This window comes from Eschrichtius robustus, chromosome 4, assembly GCF_028021215.1.
Source record: "Eschrichtius robustus isolate mEscRob2 chromosome 4, mEscRob2.pri, whole genome shotgun sequence".
NCBI classification, from domain to species: Eukaryota; Metazoa; Chordata; class Mammalia; order Artiodactyla; family Eschrichtiidae; genus Eschrichtius; species Eschrichtius robustus.
In genome coordinates, this window is record NC_090827.1 from 121555373 (window position 1) to 121579983 (window position 24611).

Genomic DNA, 24611 nt, shown 5'->3' on the forward strand with positions numbered 1-24611 from the left:
TCCCAGAAAGACCTTTAAAGGGAATTGATAAGGGCCATCATTAATACCTCACAACAGGCATGGACATAGTTTTCAGTCTGCAGCAACTTTTTAAGATCTTCCGAAGCATGGCAAAATGGCTAAGTGCCAAGTTTTGTAATTTGATATTCTGGGCTTTACTCCTGGCTCTGGAATACTTACCAGTTCTGTGTTTTGGGGAAAGTTAGTTAAGTTCTGAAAGCCTCAGTTTCCTCTGTAAAACGGAGAAAATTAGAGTACTGGTTTCATAACCTAGAAATGGAAAGTGCTTGGCATGGTACAAGATCCATAGGTGTTACAGCTTTTACTATATTTATAGCTCTGGGAAGGATGAGCATGGTCACTGCCCACAGGGAGCTAGTGCTCTAGTTAGATAAGATCCACATGAACAAAATAGTTAAGAGTTAAGGAGTAATGTAAGGCCATATGTGAGAGAAGAAGAAACTCCACAGGGTTTTCAATGGTCCAGATTGACTTCCTTTTGGTGAGACTTGGGTCATGTCCTGAAGGATGGGGTAGGGTGTATATTATAATTATCACTGTTTATAACTGTGCTATTGATGAGTGCAGGAACTGCACACAACACTTGACATGCACTATCCTATCTAATCCTCAGGACAAATGAGAAAGGTGTTAGTATCCATAGTCTACAGATGAGGAAAGTGAAGCTCAGAGAGGTTAAATAACTTGCCCAAAACCTGTAACGTGGGCGAGCTGTAATTTAGAACTGACGGTAGTCAATCTTCAATTTTTGCATAAATGTTTTTGTATGTAAATCTTTTGCACATCTCTGGTCATATTCTTAGGATAAATTCCTACTAGGCAAATGGCTGTGTCAAAAAGTATAAACATTTTAAAAGCTAGCTAATCGCCCTTCAGGAAGACGGTGCTGTTTTACACTCCCTGAACACAGACTTGAGAGTGTTCAGCTTTCTGCACGATGGGTAGAATTTCAATAATCAAACAAGTTTTGATTTCTGGTGATGGTATGTTTATGGATGAGGGAGGCACCCTTCTCACTGAAGGACTGATTCGTCTTGGAAAGGAAAAGAAAAATAGGATTTGGATCTGTTATGGGTGATGTAGGGCTTTAAATTCCAAGATCTTTGTCTGTATCATGCCCACTGTGGGAAGCCTTTGTGGTTTTGGCAGGGGAGGTGGGATAGATTAGGGCCAGGATAAAGAAGACTCAGTAGGTTTCTCAGCATGAACCAAAAGGGAGTGGGACAATGGAGAGGTTGGGAGAAAGACAAGGGACTTGACTGGATGCAGGAGATGGAAAAGGTGCTCCAGAAGAGATTTTCCAGGGATTAGAGACTGAAGCATTTTGCTGGTATATGGAATTTTTATTTAAATATGTATATACCATGTTTGGTGTTGCTCTTAATATTTTACAGAAGAATTCTAAAATGGTTACTATAATCTTATTTTAGAGAAAAACAAAAATTGTAGAAAATCATTTCTCTGTAGTATTTACCAGAGTAGTGGAGTCTATATATGTTTACCTAGAATCACTTATTATCATCATGCCCCTAATCAGTTGCTTATTACTCTCCCTCTGGAATTACATTATATATTTGTTTACTTTTTTCTTTTCTTCCACCCCTTTCTTACACATATTACAGTGTAAGCTTCAGTAGAGTAGAGACTGTTTTCATTGCATTTATTCCCCATTCTCAAATACTAGAAAAATGTCTGGCAAAAAATGTGTTGAATTAATGAATAAACAATGTTATACAAAGTATTCTAAATTATTCATAATAAAGTCCTATTTCTTTAGACTGATGCAGGTTTCTCTCAGGCGCAATACAGATGCTGAGAATACAGCAGTACATGAAACAGATGTTTAGATGCAATTATGTGTCTTTCTTCATTATGATCTCTCTTCACTGCGTTGGGGATAAAATATGAGGACTTAGTTTATTTTTAAAATCTGAATTTACTGGTACAAATCCAGACTGCCTACGCAACCGGTAAAAGACTAGTGTTCAGCTGAAAGAGATTTTTAAATAATCATGACTTTTCCATTATGATACCAATTTCATGTTAGATAGGTAATTCAGCTGAAAATTAACTTCAAAATATTGTTTAATGAATTTCTTATTCACATCCCTTCTTGTGGAAATACAAAACAGTTACAGTACAGCCTTTACTTTTATTGGGAGTTCAGAGTAGTATCTGTTATAAAAGTATCTGTTCTGTAAAATCGGGCTGGGTTCTTCATGAACAGTAATTAATGTTGATTTTATGGCTCTATATCTGGATTTTTTTGACTGTGGAATAGTTTAAAATAAGTGAAAAAAAGAAAATATATTTAGGGATGAACTCTACACTCCACAGTCTGTGTTTCTCCTATTTTCCCTTGTTTAGCAAACAAAATGCCACAAACATTTAGAGATCATGTTCATGCCTGGTCCTCTCCAGCACTGACCAGGTTTCCCGTTTCTTTGTGCTTATCCACAAAGCAATCCTCTTTCTCTACCTGGTTCTGAGGCTGCAAGCCTGAATAAATACAAGAGTTCTGACATGAACACAGAATGCTCATTATTCTTTTGTTCTAGCTCTTTTTATTCCAGAAAGTGCATTTCTTGTATAAATCTGTTCAGGCTAAAACAGGCTTTCCTCATATTTTGTTAATAAGCTTGACAGCTCATTATGTGAAAAAGGAATTGCTGAGAAAACAGCAATTTTGCATAAATTCGACAGAGTTTTAGTCTCCCTTAGGCCACACATAGTTTCCATTTACTAGGATTAGAGTTATTTTCTCTTGACCAGCGGAAATGAGGACTCCTCTGTCAGAACAAACCATGAACATATTTCTCGAGCTCTTGGAAATCATCCTGGCTTATTTCTGGCGAATGCAATACACATTGAGGCAAAACTGCTATGGTTTAAAAATAAAAGAAAGTAGTTTGATCTAATTTTGCTCCTTCTTTGATTCATGAGTCTGTCATGAATAAAGTTCCATCCTCAGAGCTGTACCTTTTTATGTCTTACTGGGTAGATAAAAAGGGAACTATGGCTCTGACTGTATCCACAGCAACATAGTTTTTTATATGGCAGCATATAGATTTTGCTTTTAGGGCCCTCTCTCAGGTTGCCAAGTAGAAGATCACGAGATGGTTTTCATTACAGAATCTTTCTGCAGACGTTATTCAGGATGGATCCTTTTGGGATGAGACACTTAGGAATCTATATGACATCAGTACTTGCCTTTGAAATCTAGGGAGTGATGGGGGAATAGTAATAATGTTTGATTTATGCGTATGTCTTAAAATGCGTAACGAGGAGCAGGAGTTAATGAGTTCTACCTCTCCTCCTCAGAATTCCCTCACTTTTCCATATGGCCAGGAGACTAATAGCATCGTATCAATTTAGGTACAATTTGGGGGACAACTGGAACAATGAACGTATTCCACCATCCTGTTGTTTTGCCTAAGGCTTTCTGGAATTAACTTCCTATTATTCTATTTAACATGGTATTCCCATTAGAAGTGTTAGGAATAGGTGCTACGCTGCTTTAGTTCTCCATTAGGCAAAAATATCCGGTCACCTAAGTAACATAATGGACTAAAAATATATGACAAAAATTTTCAGAAAGAAAGGAAGGGAAAAACACTACGTTTACCTTTATTCCTGGTAACCCTGGTAAGCCTGGTTCTCCTTGAGGACCAATGAAACCTGGTTCTCCCTTTAAAAAAATGGGCATATGAGATTATTACATATTTGACAGTAAATATGTAAAGTTAAACTGATTTCCTTCTACTGGGATTTTACTCCTTTCATTGTATATAGCTTTCTTGCTGAGATCCAGCTACTAACTATAAAATTAATCAGAACTGGTTTTGATCAGCGACAGTACTTTGAGCAAGGCTTTCGAGGAGCTTGAGAAAGTAAAAGTGACAAAGAAACCAGACAAATGTCTTTACGATATCCTTTCTCATCTGTTGTCCAATGCTTCTTATCATTTACCAAATCAAGATCCATTATGTTAGGGTGGATGTGGTAGGTAGCCTCTAAGATGGGCCTCAATGATCCCACCTCCTGGTACTCAATGCCTTTGCGTAACCCCTCTGCTTGAGTGTGCACTGGATTTACTGACTCATATCTAATGAACAGAATATGGCAGAAGTAATGGGATATCACTTCTGAGACTAAGTTATAAAAAGACGGTGGCTTCCATCCTGGGGACTCTTCCTTGTTCTCTCTCACTTGAATCAACTTGCTTTCTGGAAAACCACCTGCCATGAGCAGCCCTACGGAGAGGTCCCCATGGTGAGGACCAACGTCTGCCAACAGCCACCTGTGTGAACTTGGGAGCAGATGCTCCACCCCAGTAGAGTCTTCAGATGAGATCACAGCCCTGGCTGAGAGCTTGACTGCATCCTCATGGGAGACCTTGAGACCGAGGTACCCAGCTTAGCCATGCTCAAATTCTCGTTCCTCCAAAACTGTGAGAGGACTATTGTTTTAAGCCACTCCCATTTGGGGGGCTTGTATGGTAGGCAGCAATTGATAACTGATACAGTGGGTGTGGCTAGGGAAGAGATTCAGTAATGTTCAGATGGAAAGCAAAAAATCTCTTCTTGCCCAGCCTCAAAATCTCTTCTCTACCACCTGGAGGAAACCCAGTTGTGGTATAATAAAAAAAATATATTTGGTCTTGTTCCTGGTTCCTAAAACCTTTGGAATTTCCTGAGTAATAAGAGTAACAGGAGCATGTTTTGTTACTCTTAACGAGCCCCTTTCAAACATATCTGAGTTTATGCTAATGGGGTGACAATGGTGGGCCCCTAGATAGCTTCAGGGTCGGGGCTGTGATAAGAAGGTTGGAACTTTCAACCTTTCCCCTCCTCTCACCATCTCCAGAGAGGGAGATGGAGATTGAGTTTAATCACCAATGACCAATGCTTTAATCAATCACGCCTACATAATGGAACTTTCATAAAACTTCCAAAGCAATGGGGACTAGAGAGCTTCTGAGCTGATGAACACATCCATGTGCTGGCAGGGTGGTGCCCCCCAACTCCACAGGGACAGAGGCTCCTGCCTTCAGGACACTTTTGACTTCACCCTTTGCACCTCTCCATTTGGCTGCTCATTTTAATCTTTCATAACAAACTGTAATGGTAAGTATGGTATTTTCCTGAGTTCTGTGAGTCACTGTAGCAAATTATCAAACTTGAGTGGGAGTGGGAGAGGGTGGCTGTGAGTACCCTGGAATTTGTAGCCAAGCCAGATGTAAGTTCAGGTAAGGGGGAGGGGGTGAGGTGGGTGGTACTTGTAATTGGGGTCTGAAGTGAGGGCAGTCTTGTGGGACTGAACTCTTAAACCTACGGAATCTGATGCTAATCCTGAGTAGTTAGTGTCACAATAGGATTGAATTGTAGGACATGCAGTTGGTGTCAGAGAATCAGAGTTGGAGAACTGGTGTTGGAAAAGACACCAGGTATTTGGTATCAGAAAACACCTGAGACCAGTGTTCACATATAAACTCTAAAGTTTTATTTTCTTCTTAACAACGCGAGCTCAAATGTAAAAGTCTAACTTCCTGAAATCTATAACAATGTTTTAAAGCAAAGAAAAACAAAACAAAAACATAATGGCTCTGTTCCCATGTTTTCTGGGATTTGTTTGTTTATTTGTTTCCCCCCATTGGATTATTTCTGGAGCAGTAGCTAATGTTGTTTGATATATTTGATTTTTTTCTAAGGTAGCTATATTTCAACATTTGTTTTTTGGAGCTGAGCAGGAAGATACAGAGGATGTTTGATAAGAAGTGTTAGAGTGTCATCAAATATTTCTGCAATAGTGATTTTTTTAAATATGCTGTATAAAACCTTGGTGTTGGGCAGGGAACAAAAGGATATCAGCACTGCAAAATGTGCTGAACAGCGATAAATAACTGAAATGGATTATCTCTAGCTCTTATGCTCATGGTACTGCTTTAAGAAAAAAAAAAAAACATAGGGGAATGAATGCTTTAGGTTTATTGTTTGTGAAATTTCTATAACTCTGTTCTACCTGTCTCCATACCTTTACATATAACGGAGAGGAAAATCTGAACAAATAATTTTGGATCAATCTCTTAATCGTCTAAAATGAAAATCAACTATATTCAGAAAAATCCATGATGACCATTCTATTTCTTGTAAAAAAAGTTTAACTTGTTATTTTAAACAAAATACATAAGAAATATACTTACTTACAAGTAAGACATTCCTCCCAATAAAATGATTTACACAAATAGATAAATATTCCCTCTCCACCCTCAAGAAAAAAGCTGTATTAAAGTTCATGCGTATCATTAGTAACAACTTACTGTCATGAAAATATAATGCAAGTTAATAGGTGGAAAGTTTACAGGTAGACAAGACTCTTGCAAATCTTCAAGTAGAAATAAAATGATTTCACTGTTAGCAAAGCAAATAGAAGTACCGTGAAAGCATAGTAATAGAAGAGAAGAAAAAAAGAGTAAATGTTGCAAAAATGTATTTCTTATTCAGGTTAGTGTTTAGTTTATAAAAAGTTGACGCATGCAGTTTCAAAAGTCACAAATAAATAAATAAGACTTTGTGATCTCAGTGACCAAAGTGTTTTTTCTTCCTTTTTAAAAACATAATATATTTAAGTTCTCCTGAGTTAAATGGATAGCAATTTCCTTTACACAGAATGTTCAGGGTGAAAATTTTTATTTCAAGATATAAAATTAGCAATGCATTGGACACTCAACAATTTTAGCATTATTAATACTGGCTTATTTTAAAGGCTTTGAGTATGATTAGTGGTACTTTATCATGCCACTATAAGAAAGCATCTACCATCTCGATACATTCGTTTCTTATTTCAATTTATTCAAGGGGAACAACAGCATACTTAACTTTAGGATCACAGCTTCATGTTTATTTAATGCCAGAGCTCTCAATTACTTTAGAGACATTGTCTCCATCCTGTCTATATCTTGGCAGGATTGGGAGGAAATAATCATTGGTCTCTTTTCCGTCTCAGGCTTGAAAGACAATTATTGAAATAAGGCATAAATATGTCTGCTCATGGTCTTGAGCTGGTTGGACTGTTTTTTACCTTCCTAGACTTATACCAGAGGTTCTCAGAGTGCCTCTTCACTTACCCTTATTAGCGTGCAGAGTAGGAAAGATCGATTCATTGATATGGTTTCAGATTTCATATTGCACCTAACCTTTAAGTTGAAACTACTACTTGCAGAGTTTGGGGTAGTATCAAAAAAAGAGTAACACAATTTCATGGAAAGGCTATTAAAATAATCTTCCCTTGTCCAATTACATATCCGTATGAGGCTGGGTTTTCTTCATATGCTTCAACCAAGACAGCAAATTGCAACAGATTGAATGCAGAAGCAGATATGAGAATCCAGCTGCCTTCTATTAAGCCAGACATCGAAGAGGTTTGAAAAAAAAAAAAAAAAAAAAGGCAACAATGTCATTCTTTCTGCTAATTTTTTGTTTGTTTTGTAAAATTCAGTTGTGTTTCATAAAAATGTTATTTAATTAACATATAATGGAGTGTTTAAATTTCTGTTTTAATATCTAATACAGACATATCAATAGGTATAACCTACATAAATAAAAACTCCTTCAATCCTGATTTTTAAGTGTGTAAAAGGGTTTTGAGGTTAAATCTTTGAGAACTGTTGGTACAAAGGTACAGAATTGAGTTAAAGCCTGGCTTTGCAAGCTGTGATCCTGAGGTGCCAAATAATGAAAGATTCTGGTGTCATTAAGGGGTGACTTAGTCAAGACTTATTGGATAATTCAAGCAAAGCGCTTAGCACCACCTCTAGAACAAGGTAAGTAAACAATAAATGTTATTGTTGTTCTTATCTTACAGGCTCAAAAATGCTAGCTATCATTATTATTATTAGTGGTAGTGGTATTATAACACCTCTGCAGCTAATTACAGAGATATACATGTATATGAAAAAAAGAGTAACACAATTTCATGGTGTATATACCATGTATACACATATATATGTATACACATATACATGGTGTATATACATATACACCATGATATACATGGTGACTTATTGATTCTTTGCAACCTGTATGGGGTTATACTCAATACCTCTTCAACTCCTTTCAAGAAGTAACCCTAAATTTTCTCATGTGAATATATCATCATTTTATGAGACAATATCCATCTGCCAGAGCATTTAGGATTGCAAAACGAAAAGTGTGTAAGGTAGAGAAATGACAGGTTTACTATGAGTGAGTTTCTTCCTGTAAGAAAGGGAAAGGAGAAAATGGTCATACCTATTAAATTTCCCTAAATAAATGAAATCCTTAAAAAAAAAAATCTTGCTTCTTTGGCAAGGATTGACGTAGAGTTTAAAGGTCCTAGAATTTCCTAAAATGTCTAGGAGAAAGGTTATGACAACCTACGGTTCTACAAACATTTTAATGTGATCAAAAGAATAAGCAAGTGGTTAATCCACTTTAGTCACAGTTCTAGTTAACCAGGATAGAGGAAAGAGACTGAGTCAAAGGAAGGTAGGGGAAAGCAGCTGAAATATGATTCAAACACAAAACACTTTTGCCAAATCATTTTATGAAGTAAATCAAACCACACAAAAATGAGGTTACCTAATTTTTCAGGACAATACACAGGAGAAGTAACTATTTTTATTGGACTGTATGATGCTTCTCAGAGCCGTTTTTACATATCTAGTCTCATATAATCAATGGGAAATAGGAGATTGCTAAATCTCCTAATTGGAAGTTATTCACACGTATTTTCTGAATAGACAAGGTGGGGGAGAGATGCAATAGAGGAAATTGGAACTATAATGGAACTAAGCTCTTATAATACTTTTAATTAAGGAACAATTAAATGTAGAGTTTTTTTCCTTTTTCTTATTTACAAGGCAATTACCCGAATTAGAAAACCCAATTATAATTTGAGTGAGCCATTGTTGGAATAACATGGGAACATAAGGCAGGGATCCTTTGAAAAGGGCAGATGCTGGCTGTCATAATTAGGGAAACATGGATTTATACAGGTAAACAGCAAGTAAAATAGCTCTACCAATAAAGTGAAAACACTAAAATATGACCTTTTCTGAAACAATATTAATCTTTTCAGTATGATGTGTTAGTGCTTTTTTAAAAAATGACAATCAAAAAATGGCTAAGAAAAATGAAGGAAAGGCAGAGGCATTAAACATTGGTTTGCCGTGAATACCAGGGCACCAATCAATAGCATAAGAATAAGTTAAGAGCACTAATTACTTCACAGCCACTTTAATCTGTTTTTCTCATATATATATATATATATATATATATATATATATATATATATCTCATTTCATATATATATGTATTCTAAATTTTCCTTCACCTCTCTACCTATTCACTCACTATCTCAAGTGAGATAGTATTTTAGGTTTTTACTTTTCTTATCATTGAGAATAAGATTACAAAGTTAACTGGGATTCCATTCATACTGGAGCTGTTGATCCTGTGTGGAAGGAAAGCAAAAGAGTGAAAGCAACCAACTAGCAGGGAGAAAGATGGAACAAGCCAAGAGAAGAGGAAGAATGGAGGGGGACAAGCATCTTCAAATGTCTTGTTCCTCTGCCATGACCAGAACAATTAAACCCAGCATAATCTGCTATTTTTGTTGTTGTTTTGTCTTCACTGGTCCTGGCAATGTCCAACTAGATCTACCCTTATGACAAACGGGAAAATATAAACAATGCTATATCTAACTCTTAAAATAAACACAGAGCTGTGATTTAACCAAAGCCTGGAAATAAAAAATATACAACACTCTTTATCAGAACCCTTAAAACAATCCAACGTTTTAATCACTAAAACACAAGTAATGGCTGGCACCAAATTCTGCTACCCAAAACACACGCCTACCAGTGATCAGACGGTTGTCAGAGAAACAGAAATCTCAGCTCTGTTCATGCTACTGCAATATGGCATGGATGCAGCTTCAAATTTCAAAATGAAAATAAAAATTTGGTTTAACTTTCTGGTCTTATCTTAAATATTACATCTGATTTCTTCCTGAGTTGTTTCATGAGTTTTGTCCTTTGTTTCTTCTCAACATTAATTAATGAGCTCACCACCAATGAGTTAAAAAACTAGGTCTCAGTACCAAGACAGTAACGTATCTTCCTGTGTTGAGCTGGTAGAAGAGATGAATAATGAAGTATCTGTGGTTCTGGCAACTAAACTGGGATTCACGTTGGGAAGAATAAATGCTATTAATTCAGGATAAAGCACAGTTAGGTAGGTCTAGTAATAAACTGCCGGGAGTAGCAGCAAACAGACCTATCTGAAAATCTGACACATGTGGCTAATTTGGATGAAAGCTTTAAACATCCAGGGCACATAAAGATGCAGAAACAAATCTACAAAGAATAGCTATAGCTGAAATCAAACGTGTACTTATACATGACCAATTTAGGAAGGCCTAATGGTCTCACACTGATCTTTCCAACTATAGTTAACCCTTTCAGCAGCCACAACTTTGATCTTGTAGTATAAAGCTCAATGAAAATAAGTCATAGTAACTAATATGGGCTATATTTGAAGAATTATCCTGTTTTTTGTACCAAACAAAAAGTTCCCTTGTTGATTAGAGTGTCAGTATTAGAGTTTATCCCTCTCTCTTTCTCTGTTTTCTTTCATAAATTGGCAACATGTACACAGAGAAATGAAGTAAACTACAAGAAGATTTAGCTATGGGAAGGTGGGATCTATTCACTCTGAAGGATAAAAGGAAGATGCTGCAAAGGTAAGATTTTTGACTGAAGCCACTTTTGCTCAACTCATTTGCTATTACTTTTAAAAAATTTAAACAGCCTGTTGAGATAGTTTAAATTCTGTGTATTCTGGCCAAAAACCCCGAAAAACAAAACAAAAATCCTCCAAATAACTCAAACAATTACCATCTTCACCAACCAAGAAGGCAACAAAACCTGGCCTTCTATATCATAAAAACACAAGGTAAAACTAGGAAGTTCTTTAAAAAAATGATCTTTCTGAAATCTAACAATGGCCGTTAAGTCATTAAGTCTTGGAATTCCATAATAAAATCTGGACTGATTTTTCTTCAAACTCACATTTAATACATGGCAAGAAAGTATTTTAGATGATCCTACTTTATCTTTTAAATGGCTATTGGGACAGTTCACTTAATACTCTGTTGTCAAATCTACGTAAAGGATGTCTTTCATATAGGTGAGAAGAGTCATCAAATATGTAGATGGAATTACTAGTCAAGGTAAGAATGAAGAGACAGCTTCATTCATACAGAAATGGCTCACCAGGTGTTTCCCTATAAACTTCCAGAACCTACCATCTGTTAAATGGAATAGTGAACAGAAAGTCCTAACTGATTATCTCTTGTCCACAGAAAAATCTCTGGTTTTTCATTTAATACCATTTGTTTTATTTTTATAAGTCATTATCAATTAAAGGAGTAAAAGATATTATTTTTTTAACCTGTCTAAAAAACCTCTAATATACTAGTTTAAACCAAGTCATGCTTTCCATGATATTTATTACCCCGAGCAGATCCAATTTTCATTGCCCAAAAAATAGTACAACAGGGCTTGAAAAATATGTGCTGACTTGCCTGGGTGCTAAAAGCTTCACCAATAATTTTGATTAATGTGTCTTGACACTGAATGCATTAACCATACAATATTCTTCTTGCTTAAGGGCTAATTAGAATTCAAGTCAGCATGATACCTACTTTTGAGGATTACAGCAAGAACATTTGTTGTAATAAGAACCTTCAGGCAGCCAGTTTTGGTAATGATTGATTTGTAAAATTATTGAGGGGGAAAAAAAGAATGAGAAAGTAGAGTCTGCCCCCCAAACACTTATTTCCCTGAAGGATCACATTTGAGCATAAATTAAAACATCTTGGTGGCTACGATGAAAATGAACTACAATAGCAAGTTTATTTAAAATCCAGAAAACATAAGTTTCTGATTTTTTTTTTTTAACAGGATTACATCACGAAAGCACAATTGGTGTATTTAGTCGAGGTTTCGTTATGGCTGCTAAAAAATCTCTGATTTCTGGTTGTATGAGTTTCCTAATTGGACTCTTAAACTATTCAACTGCTCAGACGCACTTTGTGCAAGCAGGAAATAATTATAAGTAACAATAACACAATGCTATCCTTTTAACCAGTATTCTTTTTCTTTTTTCTTTTACAAATTCATTTCACGTCCTATGTTACTTCCAAAAACTTTCTTCTGTTATTTTAAAAATGTGATTTGATGTTTCTAAGGAAGGAACCTCATCTCCAGTGTATTTAGAAGATAAGTTTCTATAGATTACTGAGCACTATACTTAATCCTCAGAATGACAAAATAATGTTTCTGCCACCTGTAAAAGTTAGTGCTTATATGATCTAGTGTCAAGGATGATTTTATATAACGAAGTGTAAAGAGTTAGTTACTGTCTCCTGATCTTCAAGTTCTTGATCCGAATGTCAAATTTTCACTAATGTGGAAGCCAGAACAAAAATATCAAGCTTTTAGGGAAAATACCGTACAAATTTCTTTGCCACCTAAATGATTTGTTTTTCTGATTTGATGTCATTTTTACCGTATTATGTCTCCCTATTGTATTCATTTTAATGTATCAGGTACATTTTTCCCAATTTACTTTCTAAATATGATGAGATACACTGGTAGTCAATGCTGAAAGGAGAAAAACAAGCATTGAAAATTCATATTTGTAAAAAATGTCTTGGGCTGGGCAACACTATGAATGGGGCCTAGAGATTTCCATTATTACATGTCAAGTTTTCCTTTTGCTTTTCCTGTGAACAGTGTCGGGAAGGAGAACTAAGACAGTATCATGTCTTATGCCCAGAACACTGTGTTTCCTCATCCTTTATCCCTGGAATACATTGGGTTATAGGAAAAGGGGAATAGTGTGATGTCATGTTTCAAGAGAAAATAGGTTATCTTACTGCTCTTAAAGGTAACATTCAACCATCACTGCAAAGGAGTTTTCAGAATTTAAATCTATGAACCTGCAGGGTGTAAATGGCTTTATGATCTCTAGGTTGAAATGACTCATAGGAGGAAAGACTCTATAGAACAGGTGCACAAACAATGTTTCCAATATTCTGAGCTGCTCCAAGAGAAAGAAATAACAATAGCTAAAATTTATATAGCATTTACTATATGTTTGGCAATATTTTAGGAGCTGCACGTATATTAATTCATTTAATCCTCACAACAACCCTCTGAGTTATGTATAATAATAATTCCCATTTTATAAGGAAACCCAGCACAGAGAGATTATGTAACTTCCCAGCATCATGATATAGCTTCATAAACTGGTAAGGGGTAGAACCCGGATCTACACACTGGTGGTCTGGTTCTAAAGACAAGGTTCTTGATCACTGCTCTTCATGACTTAATTACTAGGGTAATGTAACCATGAAAGGGGTAAGCAATTTTTCAAAATGTATGGAAAGAAAAAAATGTTTAAAACTAGGAACTTTGAATCTTACCCTTTTATGTGATATTGGAAAAGCTAGTCACAATAAAGTTTTACCCATGAAAAATATATTTAAAGGCTTGTTTATCAAAATAATTTTCTGAGCTCAATTCTTATTCCAGAAGCCTATTTAAAGGCTTGTTTATCAAAATAATTTTCTGAGCTCAATTCTTATTCCAGAAGACCAATGTTTGCATGGCACATTGTGCAATGTACAACGTACAATAATTTAATCTTCCCAGCTGAACATCTTAACACTATATGAACCATGAATGCATGAAATAGGAATTCCAAACGTCTTCCACGTGGTAAGAGCACTTTCCAATGCTTGTTCAGGAAGCTTAAGAGTAGTTGGAAATTAAGTGATGCCTGTTCTTAGTGACTTTTATGTATGCCGAAGGTATTAGCACTTTTCTCTGAGCGGGACCCTGAGGTGATAGATAGATGAGTCCGCTGTCTGTATTTAGGCACTTTGCTCATTTCCTGAGAGCAGTGTGGAAGGCATGTGGATGCTCATCAAGTTTCCAACCGTTCCCCGAGAGTAACAGGTGGCAAATCAAAGCTTCCCTGGTATGTCACGGCTGGTTTCCTCAACATCTTGGAAATAACGGATGGCATTTGCACGCTCTCTGTAGTACCAGCAGATAAGGAGATGAATAGCAAGGAAGTATTTCCAAAGCATAACAAACACACAGGTCTAGGAAAGTTATGACTAATGCTCTTGCTACCACACATTCTAAATCCATAGATGGTGGTTTCATCTTTTAAATATTATTCCTCATTCAAACTATGAAATCAAAGTTAACTGTCCTGTGGTTAACTACCTAACAGAAGCAAGGTTTATTAAAGGAATAAAGAATATCCCAAGTTAATGAAGCTATATCATAAATTTATAAACTTTTAACTGTATATTTAAAAATATCCAATAACTACTAATGACTATGATGTGCTTTTAAATTGCCTCCTTTACAAAATTACTCAATTACACTGAGCACCTACTACATTATAGGGCAAGCATATCCCTTACATTCTGGACTAGAGAGAGAAGACAGAGCTTATTAATCCAAAAATAGGATCTGTGATTTAAACTGAATACTGGATAGTTACCCAACAGCACTTGATAATTACATAGAAAAGTATCTCTAGTTAATGATAGAAAGATTTTTGTCAGTTGATAGCTTCTTCTCACCATAGTCACTAGTCAGGTTAGAAAAACAAAGGAAAATATCAGCTATAAGATCTTGACAAAATTTGTCTGGCAACATCCCATGACCCTAGAAATAAAAACATTTACTGGAGGTGGCAAATCACCAACATCTTTCCCAATTTGAAAAAGTTCAAAACCTTCAAACTGGTCCACTGATGACTAGGGAAATGAGCTGGGATATTTTTCACAGTGGAGGACATAAATCAAAGGTAATGAGAACAAATAGTAGTAACTGTAATTGTTTTGTTTGTTTGTTTTGGAGGGAAAAACCCCAATACCTACCCCCTTATATACTCTCTCTCAACAAGAAAGCTCACCCTCAAGAGAAGGGACAACTGGATTTCCACACAGCACTGAGATTCCTGCCTCAGGACCTGGTGCTGGCAGCACAGCCCAGCTAACCTACAAGCAAGCGCCGCAGGAAACCCTGCCCCAGTCCTTCCAAAATGCCCCTCCTTTTAAATGCCTCCCCCCTTACTTATAATGTTACCGGGTTCTTTAAATTAGTGCTGAATTTAATGTTCTTACATTTGTTTTAAAAATCTGTGATTTTCCAAATATCAGTAAAAAGCTTTTTTTAAATGTGTGGGATTACTAAGGAACTGCCGTAAATTAACTCTGCAGTATGAAATCACATATAATTTATTAAGTTATTTTTGCTAAATATCAAATGATAAGGAAATGACTTTGACTCTTTAGTAAACTGTTCTCATGGAGTGTACTTTTCAGTGAAGAAGCCAAAGACTAAAAATATATTAAAAGGACATATCTGGACATCTGTGAGACTAATCTGGAAACATCAAACAAAAAGCAGAACCAAAATTTCTGAGTGCCAACATGGAATTCATAGCTTTCATGGCTGTTAATTATAACAAATATACTCATAAAATATTATATATGATACCATATGATGTCTGGGAACTCAGTAATTTAATATATTTATTCTAAAATCATATTATTCATGTAACACATTTCAAACACAATCTTCATAAAGCAGCATATACAACCCTCTTACTGAAACTAGGAATATTAATTTTAGAATCATCTAATGTACTCTAGAGATTAATTCAAAATTCTATAAGATGAGAACAATGTAAAGAAAAATCTACTTGCATTATGCTATTTTATCAAACAGTTCTAGAATTAAAAGAAAAAACTTAAAAATAAGAAGCTGATTTTAAGGGAGCACTACAGGTAAGACACTAGAACTTTTAAGCCTTTTCAGTTGCCATGTAAACAATTTTAAACAACTAAAAAAAAATGTTTCTTAATATTTTTAGACAATTTAAAAACGTAAAACAATGTTTTCAAGCTAAGCTTTAAGCAGTTATTTCAACAGACATACAAATTTTATGGGAATAGTATGTAGGTCAATAAAGCTTAGTAATATGATTTGTACTTTGCAGTGAGAATTATTAACAGGAAGGAGAAGCACAAAACACTTTGGAAGGACTTCCCTGGTGGTGCAGTGGTTGGAAATCCACCTGCCAATGCAGGGGACACGGGTTCGAGCCCTGGTCTGGGAAGATCCCACATGCCGCAGAGCAACTGCGCCCGTGCACCACAACTGCTGAGCCTGAGCTCTAGAGCCCGCAAGCCACAACTACTGAGCCCATGTGCCACAACTACTGAAGCCTGCGTGCCTAGAGCCTGTGCTCCACAACAAGAGAAGCCACTGCAGTGAGAAGCCTGCGCACGGCAATGAAGAGTAGCCTCTGCTCTCCGCAACTAGAGAAAGCCCGCACACAGCAACAAAGACGCAACACAGTCATAAATAAATAAATAAATAAATAAATAAATAAATAAATAAAACTTTGGAAAGATTATTATAATGGGTGAATCACAACAACAGCTGCCTGGATATTAGATTTAAGGGGATGTTAAGACTTTAATTCTGGTCAAAATCTGATAGGCTCTTAAGAGTAAAATTTAAATGTGAAGGGAGACATTGTAGACTTTAAAGAATTCCTATGACTTCAAATGAAATGACTTTTACATTTATTTAAGGGGCATAGTAGGTTATATAGTGGAATATACAGTCCAGATAGCCATGGCAAACTTTAGAAATACCCGTGCTTCATTTTTTTTTTTTATGAAGTATGGTTGATTTACAATGTTGTGTTAGTTTCAGGTGTACAGCAAAGTGATTCAGTTTCATATATATATATATTTATGTATACATTATACATATACATGTATATATATATTCTTTTCCAGATTTTTTTCCATTATAGCTTATTACAGGATATTGAGTATAGTCCCCTGTGCTATACAGTAGGACCTTGTTGATTATCTATTTTATATGTAGTAGTGTGTATCTGTTAGTCCCAAACTCCTAATCTATCCTTTCCCCCGCTTTCCCCTTTGGTAACCTTAAGTTTGTTTTCTATGCCTGTAAGTCTATTTCTGTTACCTGTGCTTCATTTTTAATTAAAAAATTTAATTGGTTGAAATGGCTGGTGAGTATTTAAGGAACAGCACTATATTTTTAGCTTTCATTTTTTCATTTTTGTGACTCTCACAATTACATTTCTGTGAAGCCAAGACTGTCAGTGCAGTATTTACCTTTATCCCCGGAAGTCCAGGAAGCCCAGGAAGCCCTGGTTCACCCTACATAGGAAAATCACACAGCATTATAGAACAGTATTCACTCAGGCACAGTATCTGAGAAAAACATGGCAAATGCTCCCAGCTGAATTCTTGCTGTATGTATATATATGTCTAATATATATACTGTCTAGTTTCAAGATATTTGGTGAGATTATACAGTTCAGTCAACTCTTGATTCAGGGATTGGTTGACCATTTTGCAGATTTTCCAGGATTTTCCCTGTTGCTGTCAGTTCACTGCTCATTGTCATCACTACCAGAAGGTGAGAAAGAGAAATAAAAGGAGAAGGAATTCCTGTGTTTTATTACTCCCTGGTCAATGATTTGTTGAGGAGGCTGAATCTATTTGCTGAAATGAGGATTACGTGCATTTGAATAATGCATCCTATTCTAGGGCTCTCTTACCTCAGATAATCAAGAGTTGGCTGTATGAACAGATGGTCATATCAAAACAATATACATTAAAAGTCTCATTCACTTAAAAGTATAACAAGGTTTCTTTTCCATTCCTGAATGATGAGAAGATAAATGCATAGTTAAGATTATACTTAACTCCAGCCCGTATATCAGACAATTGTTGAGTCTGGGTAACCCTGCTTAGCAATTGAGGGCTAATGGTACCATGCAGCTGTTTCTGAATACAGGTTTGAGATTAAGTGGTACATTTTGGGTGAGCACACTGGAGTCAAGCTAAATCTTCTCATTTCACATAATTGTTTACATTACTTTAAGCACAAAGTATAGTGACAAGAAGTTATATTGCTTAGAAAATCTCCGGAATTCCACTAAAGAAGCATAAAGGAATTGCTAGAGAAAATGAAAGTCCATCCTGTGTTGGACTGAGGTGACTAAATATTGTGGAAAATAACATTTGAAGGTAAAAGTGTCACATCATTTCATGATGGCGAGCCAGTGTTATGACAACTATACCAAAAGAGACAGAAGCATCAAACTAAAGATAAAAGTGGTAGAAGGCACTTCTTTAATCTAAATGCTTGAACAGTCCTTATTCCAAGGAAAATCTACTAAGAACAACCAGACATTTCATCTTTAATATTATTACTTTCAAATTATGGAGGGCTATAATTTGCTTTGGTATTATCACAAAATGACTTCAGATACTGTTTATATTAAGCTGTACGGTTAGACATAGAAAGGACAATGACTTTCCTGATGGTTTAGGTCAAAGGTGCTTCAGGAATGCAAAAGAAAAGCTATTCTTTCTGAAACTACCTGAGTGAAAGTTTGCATTGTGAACAAAAAGACTAAGATGAGATTAAGCCAGAGAAGAAAGAATGATTATTAAGAATTTGATATTTCATTCAAAGAAACTTGTCCAAGTAGATTAAACTTTACAAAGATACAACGTTATACATTTGTTTTCTTTTTTCCCCCCCATTTCCCTTTAATCAATAACTTTAGGAAGCTCTAGTAAAAAGAGCTTATCCATATTTCAGTGAAGATTCTCTTTTACTAAGAAAAAAGTATAAGGCCCTTGAAAACACAGTAAGTTGCAGTAGAATATACAACCAATAAAAGTAAACATATTGGTGACATATTGATAGTTTTGTATTGTTTCAGAAAAGCCCCCAAAACTCAAGACATCCTATTTAAGACATGGATGGAAACATATAGGTTGTAACACTGTTTCCTCAAAGGAGTTTTTACTAGACCCTTCCCTCAAGGGGAAGGGTCAAATTAAAAGGATTTGATGACTACTTTAAAGTAAGATATTTATATACACATGCATACATAGACACATCCATGTTTCTCACAATGAGAAAGATGTATAAAACATTATGGATTATTTTATAATGTAGATTGGATACTTACAGAGAGTTTGAGCATTTAGCTCTTCCCTACATCATATGCATATATACGTAGGTATATAGGTTATAAATGTACTTTTTAATGAACAAATCTTTCAGGAATTCATATTTCATACTCTTGGATTTTGACTTTTCCAAATTTATGTTTACTTAAAAGTTGACAAAATGAAGGATTATAAAACATTTAATGTTACCCTTTGTGAAACATCTCAACATTTTTAGGAAGATATTTCTTCCTATATAAATTCTCTGTCTTTATACCATGAATGTCTATCTTTTAATTAAGAGACAGTTTTCAGTTAATTTCTCCATTCTTGCCTATTTCTTGACTCAGAGCTTCTCTGAGTTGAGTTCTTGGTCATGCACAGCCCAAGTTCGGATCTAGGTCATAATTAAGAATCGGTTTGTTATTCCATTCAAAGACTTCTTGCCCAAGTAGATTACACTTTACACTGATACGCTATGCTTCTGGTTTTCTTTTTTCTTTCCCTTTCACTCTTTATTCTCCATTATCGGAGACCCTTGTCTACTGTTAAAGTCAGTTCTCTGCTTTCACCCCATGTCCCTGCGACAGTGCCCTGTATTTCTAGATACAGTTCAACTGTGCCAGTCCCTTACAATGGGCAAACATGTATTTTTACCCCATTAAAACTAAAAAATATATTTTAAAAAGATGTGGAGAAGTTAGGAAGGCAGCTATGCTCACCACTATACCACCAATGCCATTGAATGTGAAGTTAGGAAGGAAAAAATTATGTGATGAAACACACACTCACTTTACCAACATATATACCCTAACTCACATATCAATCACACACGCTCCTGTTGAGTCTATAAAAGAAAAAAACTATAATTAAATCATTCCCTATTATGAATGTTACTCTAAATAACAAACTTTCATACCGCAAAATACCAGACAGTGGAGAGCTAATCAATGCACTTTAATTCTGGCAGGATATCCTCTACTTTTCTGGGAATGCCCCTAATGCAGGAGCTTAAGTACCCATGAACCCACAACAAAGTTCTGCAATGGTGAGAAAAATGTGGAAGATTCCTTGAATGGATTCTGTACTCAGTTCTGTTTGTCATTTTCCAATCTAAGCAACCAGCAAGAATGGAAACACTCTACTTTTAAATCAGTGTTGGGGTAAGTATTGCCAAATCCATATATTAGACAAGGAAGTCATAAATATTGTGGGAAAGTGAGATTGCGTCAAAGGGTAGAATCTGGCCTAAATATTAATGAAAAAGATACTGTTCTTTTCAGGGCACATTTTCATTCAGATGGGTTGTAATATTCATACACATATTCATTCAGGCACATATTTGTTCAGGTAGAATCCACTTCTCTCAATATAATTTAAAACAGGTTTTTAATGAAATACAAAGAAAAGCCAATGTTTCCATATGTAAACCTGTAAACTTCCAGAAACGAATCTAAAATGTATTTTTAAATAATCATGATAAAGCAATATTTTATTAACCAATTGAAAATCAATTTTGATCTTCCACTCTGAAAACAGGGGAACCTATATGAAATTAGAGCAGACTTGTTTTGTCTTTTAAAAAAGACATAACAGTTTTGCAGACAATTCTTTTAGCTTATTACAGTTTTGGAGAGCAGTTTAAATTTAGCTTGTAATTTTTAAAGACTGAGGGACTTAAAATGAGATCATCTGAGAAAATTAGATGCTCTTTCAAACCAAAGCAGGCCATGGATCTCTGTGATATCACTAATTTCAAATTTCTTACATGAAGAATCAGTAGGAAATCTTAGGCACTGAACAGCAAAATTTGCAGAGTTCTGCTGGGCTCTTTGGAAAAGTCTCAACTTTACCTGAAACTGGGTCTAATGAATCATTACTCTTAGATTCTTAATTTCAAGAAAATCTATTTTTAAATTAGGGAAATGTTAACAGAATGTGAAAGACCTTCTCAAAAAGCACTTTAATCTGAAGTGTTTAAACAAAGCAGTGATCCTCTCAATAACTTCAAGAATGTGGGAATATTCTTTTATGTTATGTTCTAAGGTTCCAAACTACTACAATGGGATTTCTTCTCTCTCTTTATACTAATGAGGTATATTCTATGTTTCTATTCATATTTTTTTTTCTATAACATTAGTTACTGCTAGACAAAGGCAGAGTCATGATCTCAGAGATTTAACATAATGTGGAATTCACATTTACTTGTTAGCCACATCTGTTATCTAAAAATCTAAAATCTGCACTGGGCATTGATATCCAGATGCTCAGATGATAAACTACTAACAGTCGTTTCCTGCTTCAGACGCAAATGAGAATAAACATATTCATTGCATGTCCTCTAATTTATCACTGAAGTGAAACACAAATGATAAAAAAAAATTAAGGTTAGATTGGTTAAAGTGGTTTGGCTACTGTCTCCAATTAAAATTTAGTTCATGAACAAACCTCTTTGTACAACATAACATTCACTGCTTAGGTAGATATTATTCACATAAAAAAATTATCAGCAGGGAAGTGTTTGAAATGAGAGGAAAGGAATATAATTTTAAAAGAACTGTCCATCATTCCCTATTGAGACAGTTTAGTAAATATTCATTTCTTCTCATAAAAGATAGAGACATGCAGAGTATCTTTAAACATGCAAGATAGGTTGTTGGCATTCCAACCCAGCAGATCTTTGTTAGTCTCAAACAGCTCAGTATATGCTGCCTTTAGCTCATAAAGCATCCTTTTACACGTCCAGGTTATGTTTGTACTTTTACTGTGGTCAGCATCAACCCTTTTAAAATGAAAAACAGTCAAAACCACTCTGCATATAAGGCATGAAAATGGCATCATTTTCAGTAATTGTTCTCATATCATACAGTGATAGCAGACATAATCAAATGGTGACTATAAGACAGTACAAAGAACACACCGGAATAGGGATTTACCTTTTGCCCTGGACGACCAGATTCTCCGGGCTCTCCCTGGCCAAAGAAAACCAAAGATGAAAAGGGCAGTCTTAACAAGAATTTTCCAAAAGTCGTAGGCCTTTGGACACTTTCAGCCTCCCCAATGACACATGCATTTCATTCACTTTATTCTGTTGCTCTACATCTTACCAGACATATGAACATTTGTGGGTTTTTTTTGCTGTAAATATACCTAAAGCCTACATACAAATCCGCATTTCCATAAAAACCAATCAGAAAGGGAAGAAAAGGCAAGACCTCTTGTTTAAGCCTTTATCAGAGATTTCTAGCAGATACTCCCTGTTGTGTCTAGAAGCTGATTAATGCAGTAGTATAGGAACAGAGTTAGAACCATCAACGTTGGTAAAAAGGAAGGGAAACAAGAGACTTATAAAAGTCAAAGCTGTAACTCCTGGGGTACAAACACTTGCAAGGCTATAGTTACCTTAATTCCTGCAGCGGACGATCCAGGGTCACCCTGAAATGAAACCCATGAGAGATTATTCTACAAGTGATGAGAATAGGAAACACACAAACACATAGAGAGCCGTTATCTACAGGCGCACCCAAGGAAACCCCGTGACTAATGGGCCAAACTATGCTCCCTAAGATTTTGTATCAATATGGCTAAGATGGCAGTAATTTCCAAGATAAACAATATACTTTCTAAAAACATGGGTTTACTTTGCAAAATACATAAGGACTACATTCCTTGAAATAAACATAAATATATAAATCTGGATCTCTTCCCTTGATACAGTGCTAAAATTGTATTCTAAAGCAATACATTAGTGGATCTGGAATTTCAGTTTTCTCTATTTCAGGAATTTATTAATGCCACTGGCTATCATTTACTAGGAGTTCCCTGACCCTTTCGGTCTTCAGAAAGTCAGGGTTCAACAGATGAAGTCAAAGGGTTAATGATGTTGAGTTGGAAAAAGCCATGCCGCAGGTCAGTTTGTTTTCCTCATGAAGCATTGTCACCCTTATGACCGGCACGTTTTTTTCTAGCTCTACACTTGTTTCATTGTAACGCAGTCACCGGAAAGCTACAGGATGATGGATGACTTGTGGGTGACAGGGACACATGGAAGATCTGCGAGAAAATCTTGAGATAGAATCTGGTTTTCTGAAAGGCATTGTATTTCACCCGGATTTCACGGAGTGTGCCTACATTCCTAAGGCAAATGTGCTCTAAATACACAGATAGGGGCTAACAGGAGAGAGTTCGGCGGGTGGCTTAGAATGCTGCCTATTTCTGATATGAGGCCAGGCAAGGGCCTAGATTTTCCGGCTCCTTCTAGCCCTCTGTCCCATAAACATGCTGCCAGGAAAATAAAAGGGAGAAAATGTAGTCCTTTGAGACTGTTAAGAAAACAGGAACAGCCACAAGGAGGAAGGCACATACTGGGGTTTCCTCAGCTGTCCTGTCTGCGCGAGGGCTCACAGAGCTCTGGGGGTCTACTTCCTCGTTCTAGGTTTAGAGAGCTGTTCATCAATCTCATTTAGAGACGGAGATAAACCTCAGGCCCCTGTACATGAGGCACTCGCCCCCCTCCCTCAGTTTCTCTCTCTTCTTCCCACGGCTGGCAGTTCTCTTTGTTCAGGTCTTAAGTGGCTTTGCCTCAACCCCTCACCGACCAACCTAGACACATGCCCCTCACATCCACATCTCACTCTGCGGCATCTGTTCAAGTCCTGCAAGCTCACTGCATACGGATTATGTGTGTATGTTTTCTGCCTATTCTTTGCTTGTCCCTCCATCAGACGATCAGCCACATGTGGGCAGGTTCAGTGTCTATTTTTATTCAGTGTCTGAATAAAATATGCTGGATACATATATGGTGAATAAATGAACAAATCTCAGAAAGATTATTTTCAGCAGGTCAGCAGTCAAGAATCAAAAAATAAAAAATAAAGAAAACCTTTAGGAAGAAAAAAAAAAGCTTAAGAAGGAGAAGGAAATAATAAATTAGCTTATTTGAGGAAGCATACGAGTTTCTTTGACATCTGTAATTGCTACTACTCAAGGAAAAATTAAAACATGACAAAACATATAGAAGAGGATCCCAAATACTGTCTTATTGTAAAATGATACTGGTTTCTTTTCCCCATCACTAATAATCAATTGAGTTACGAATGGGCAGTGAAATAAATGTGGCTAATAAAATAATACTTATTTCTGTTTCCACTAAATCAGGGCTGTCTGAAAGCCATCAACACCAATGAATCAGTATTTTGCACAATGAGACCTTTGTATTCATAAAAGCAATTCTGACTTTTCTAAGCCCCCTTTTTCATCTTATTTATACCTCACAAGACTCCCAAGAGATAGGGCAGATATTACTATTTTTACTTAATAGATGAGGAAATCGAAGCAACTTGAGCCTAAGTGAATTTTGGATCTCCTAAATTCGATTGCCATGTTCTTTGTATTGGAATAAGAAAAGAATTTTTGGTTTATCTCATTTTGGCAACAGGGCACAA

General features: G+C 35.9%; 1 protein-coding gene across 2 annotated transcripts in view; it reads right to left on the minus strand.

Annotated features, from left to right (window-relative positions):
• The window catches only part of COL25A1 (collagen type XXV alpha 1 chain), a 455439-nt gene that overhangs the window by 36777 nt on the left and 394051 nt on the right, over window positions 1–24611 (minus strand). For both annotated transcript variants that reach the window (XM_068542313.1, XM_068542312.1), the window contains exons 16-19: window positions 22570–22602; window positions 22104–22139; window positions 17311–17355; window positions 3647–3709 (exon numbers count right to left, since the gene is read on the minus strand). In XM_068542313.1, the coding sequence (XP_068398414.1) occupies window positions 3647–3709; window positions 17311–17355; window positions 22104–22139; window positions 22570–22602 (177 nt within the window). The remainder of the gene's footprint in view (window positions 1–3646; window positions 3710–17310; window positions 17356–22103; window positions 22140–22569; window positions 22603–24611) is intronic.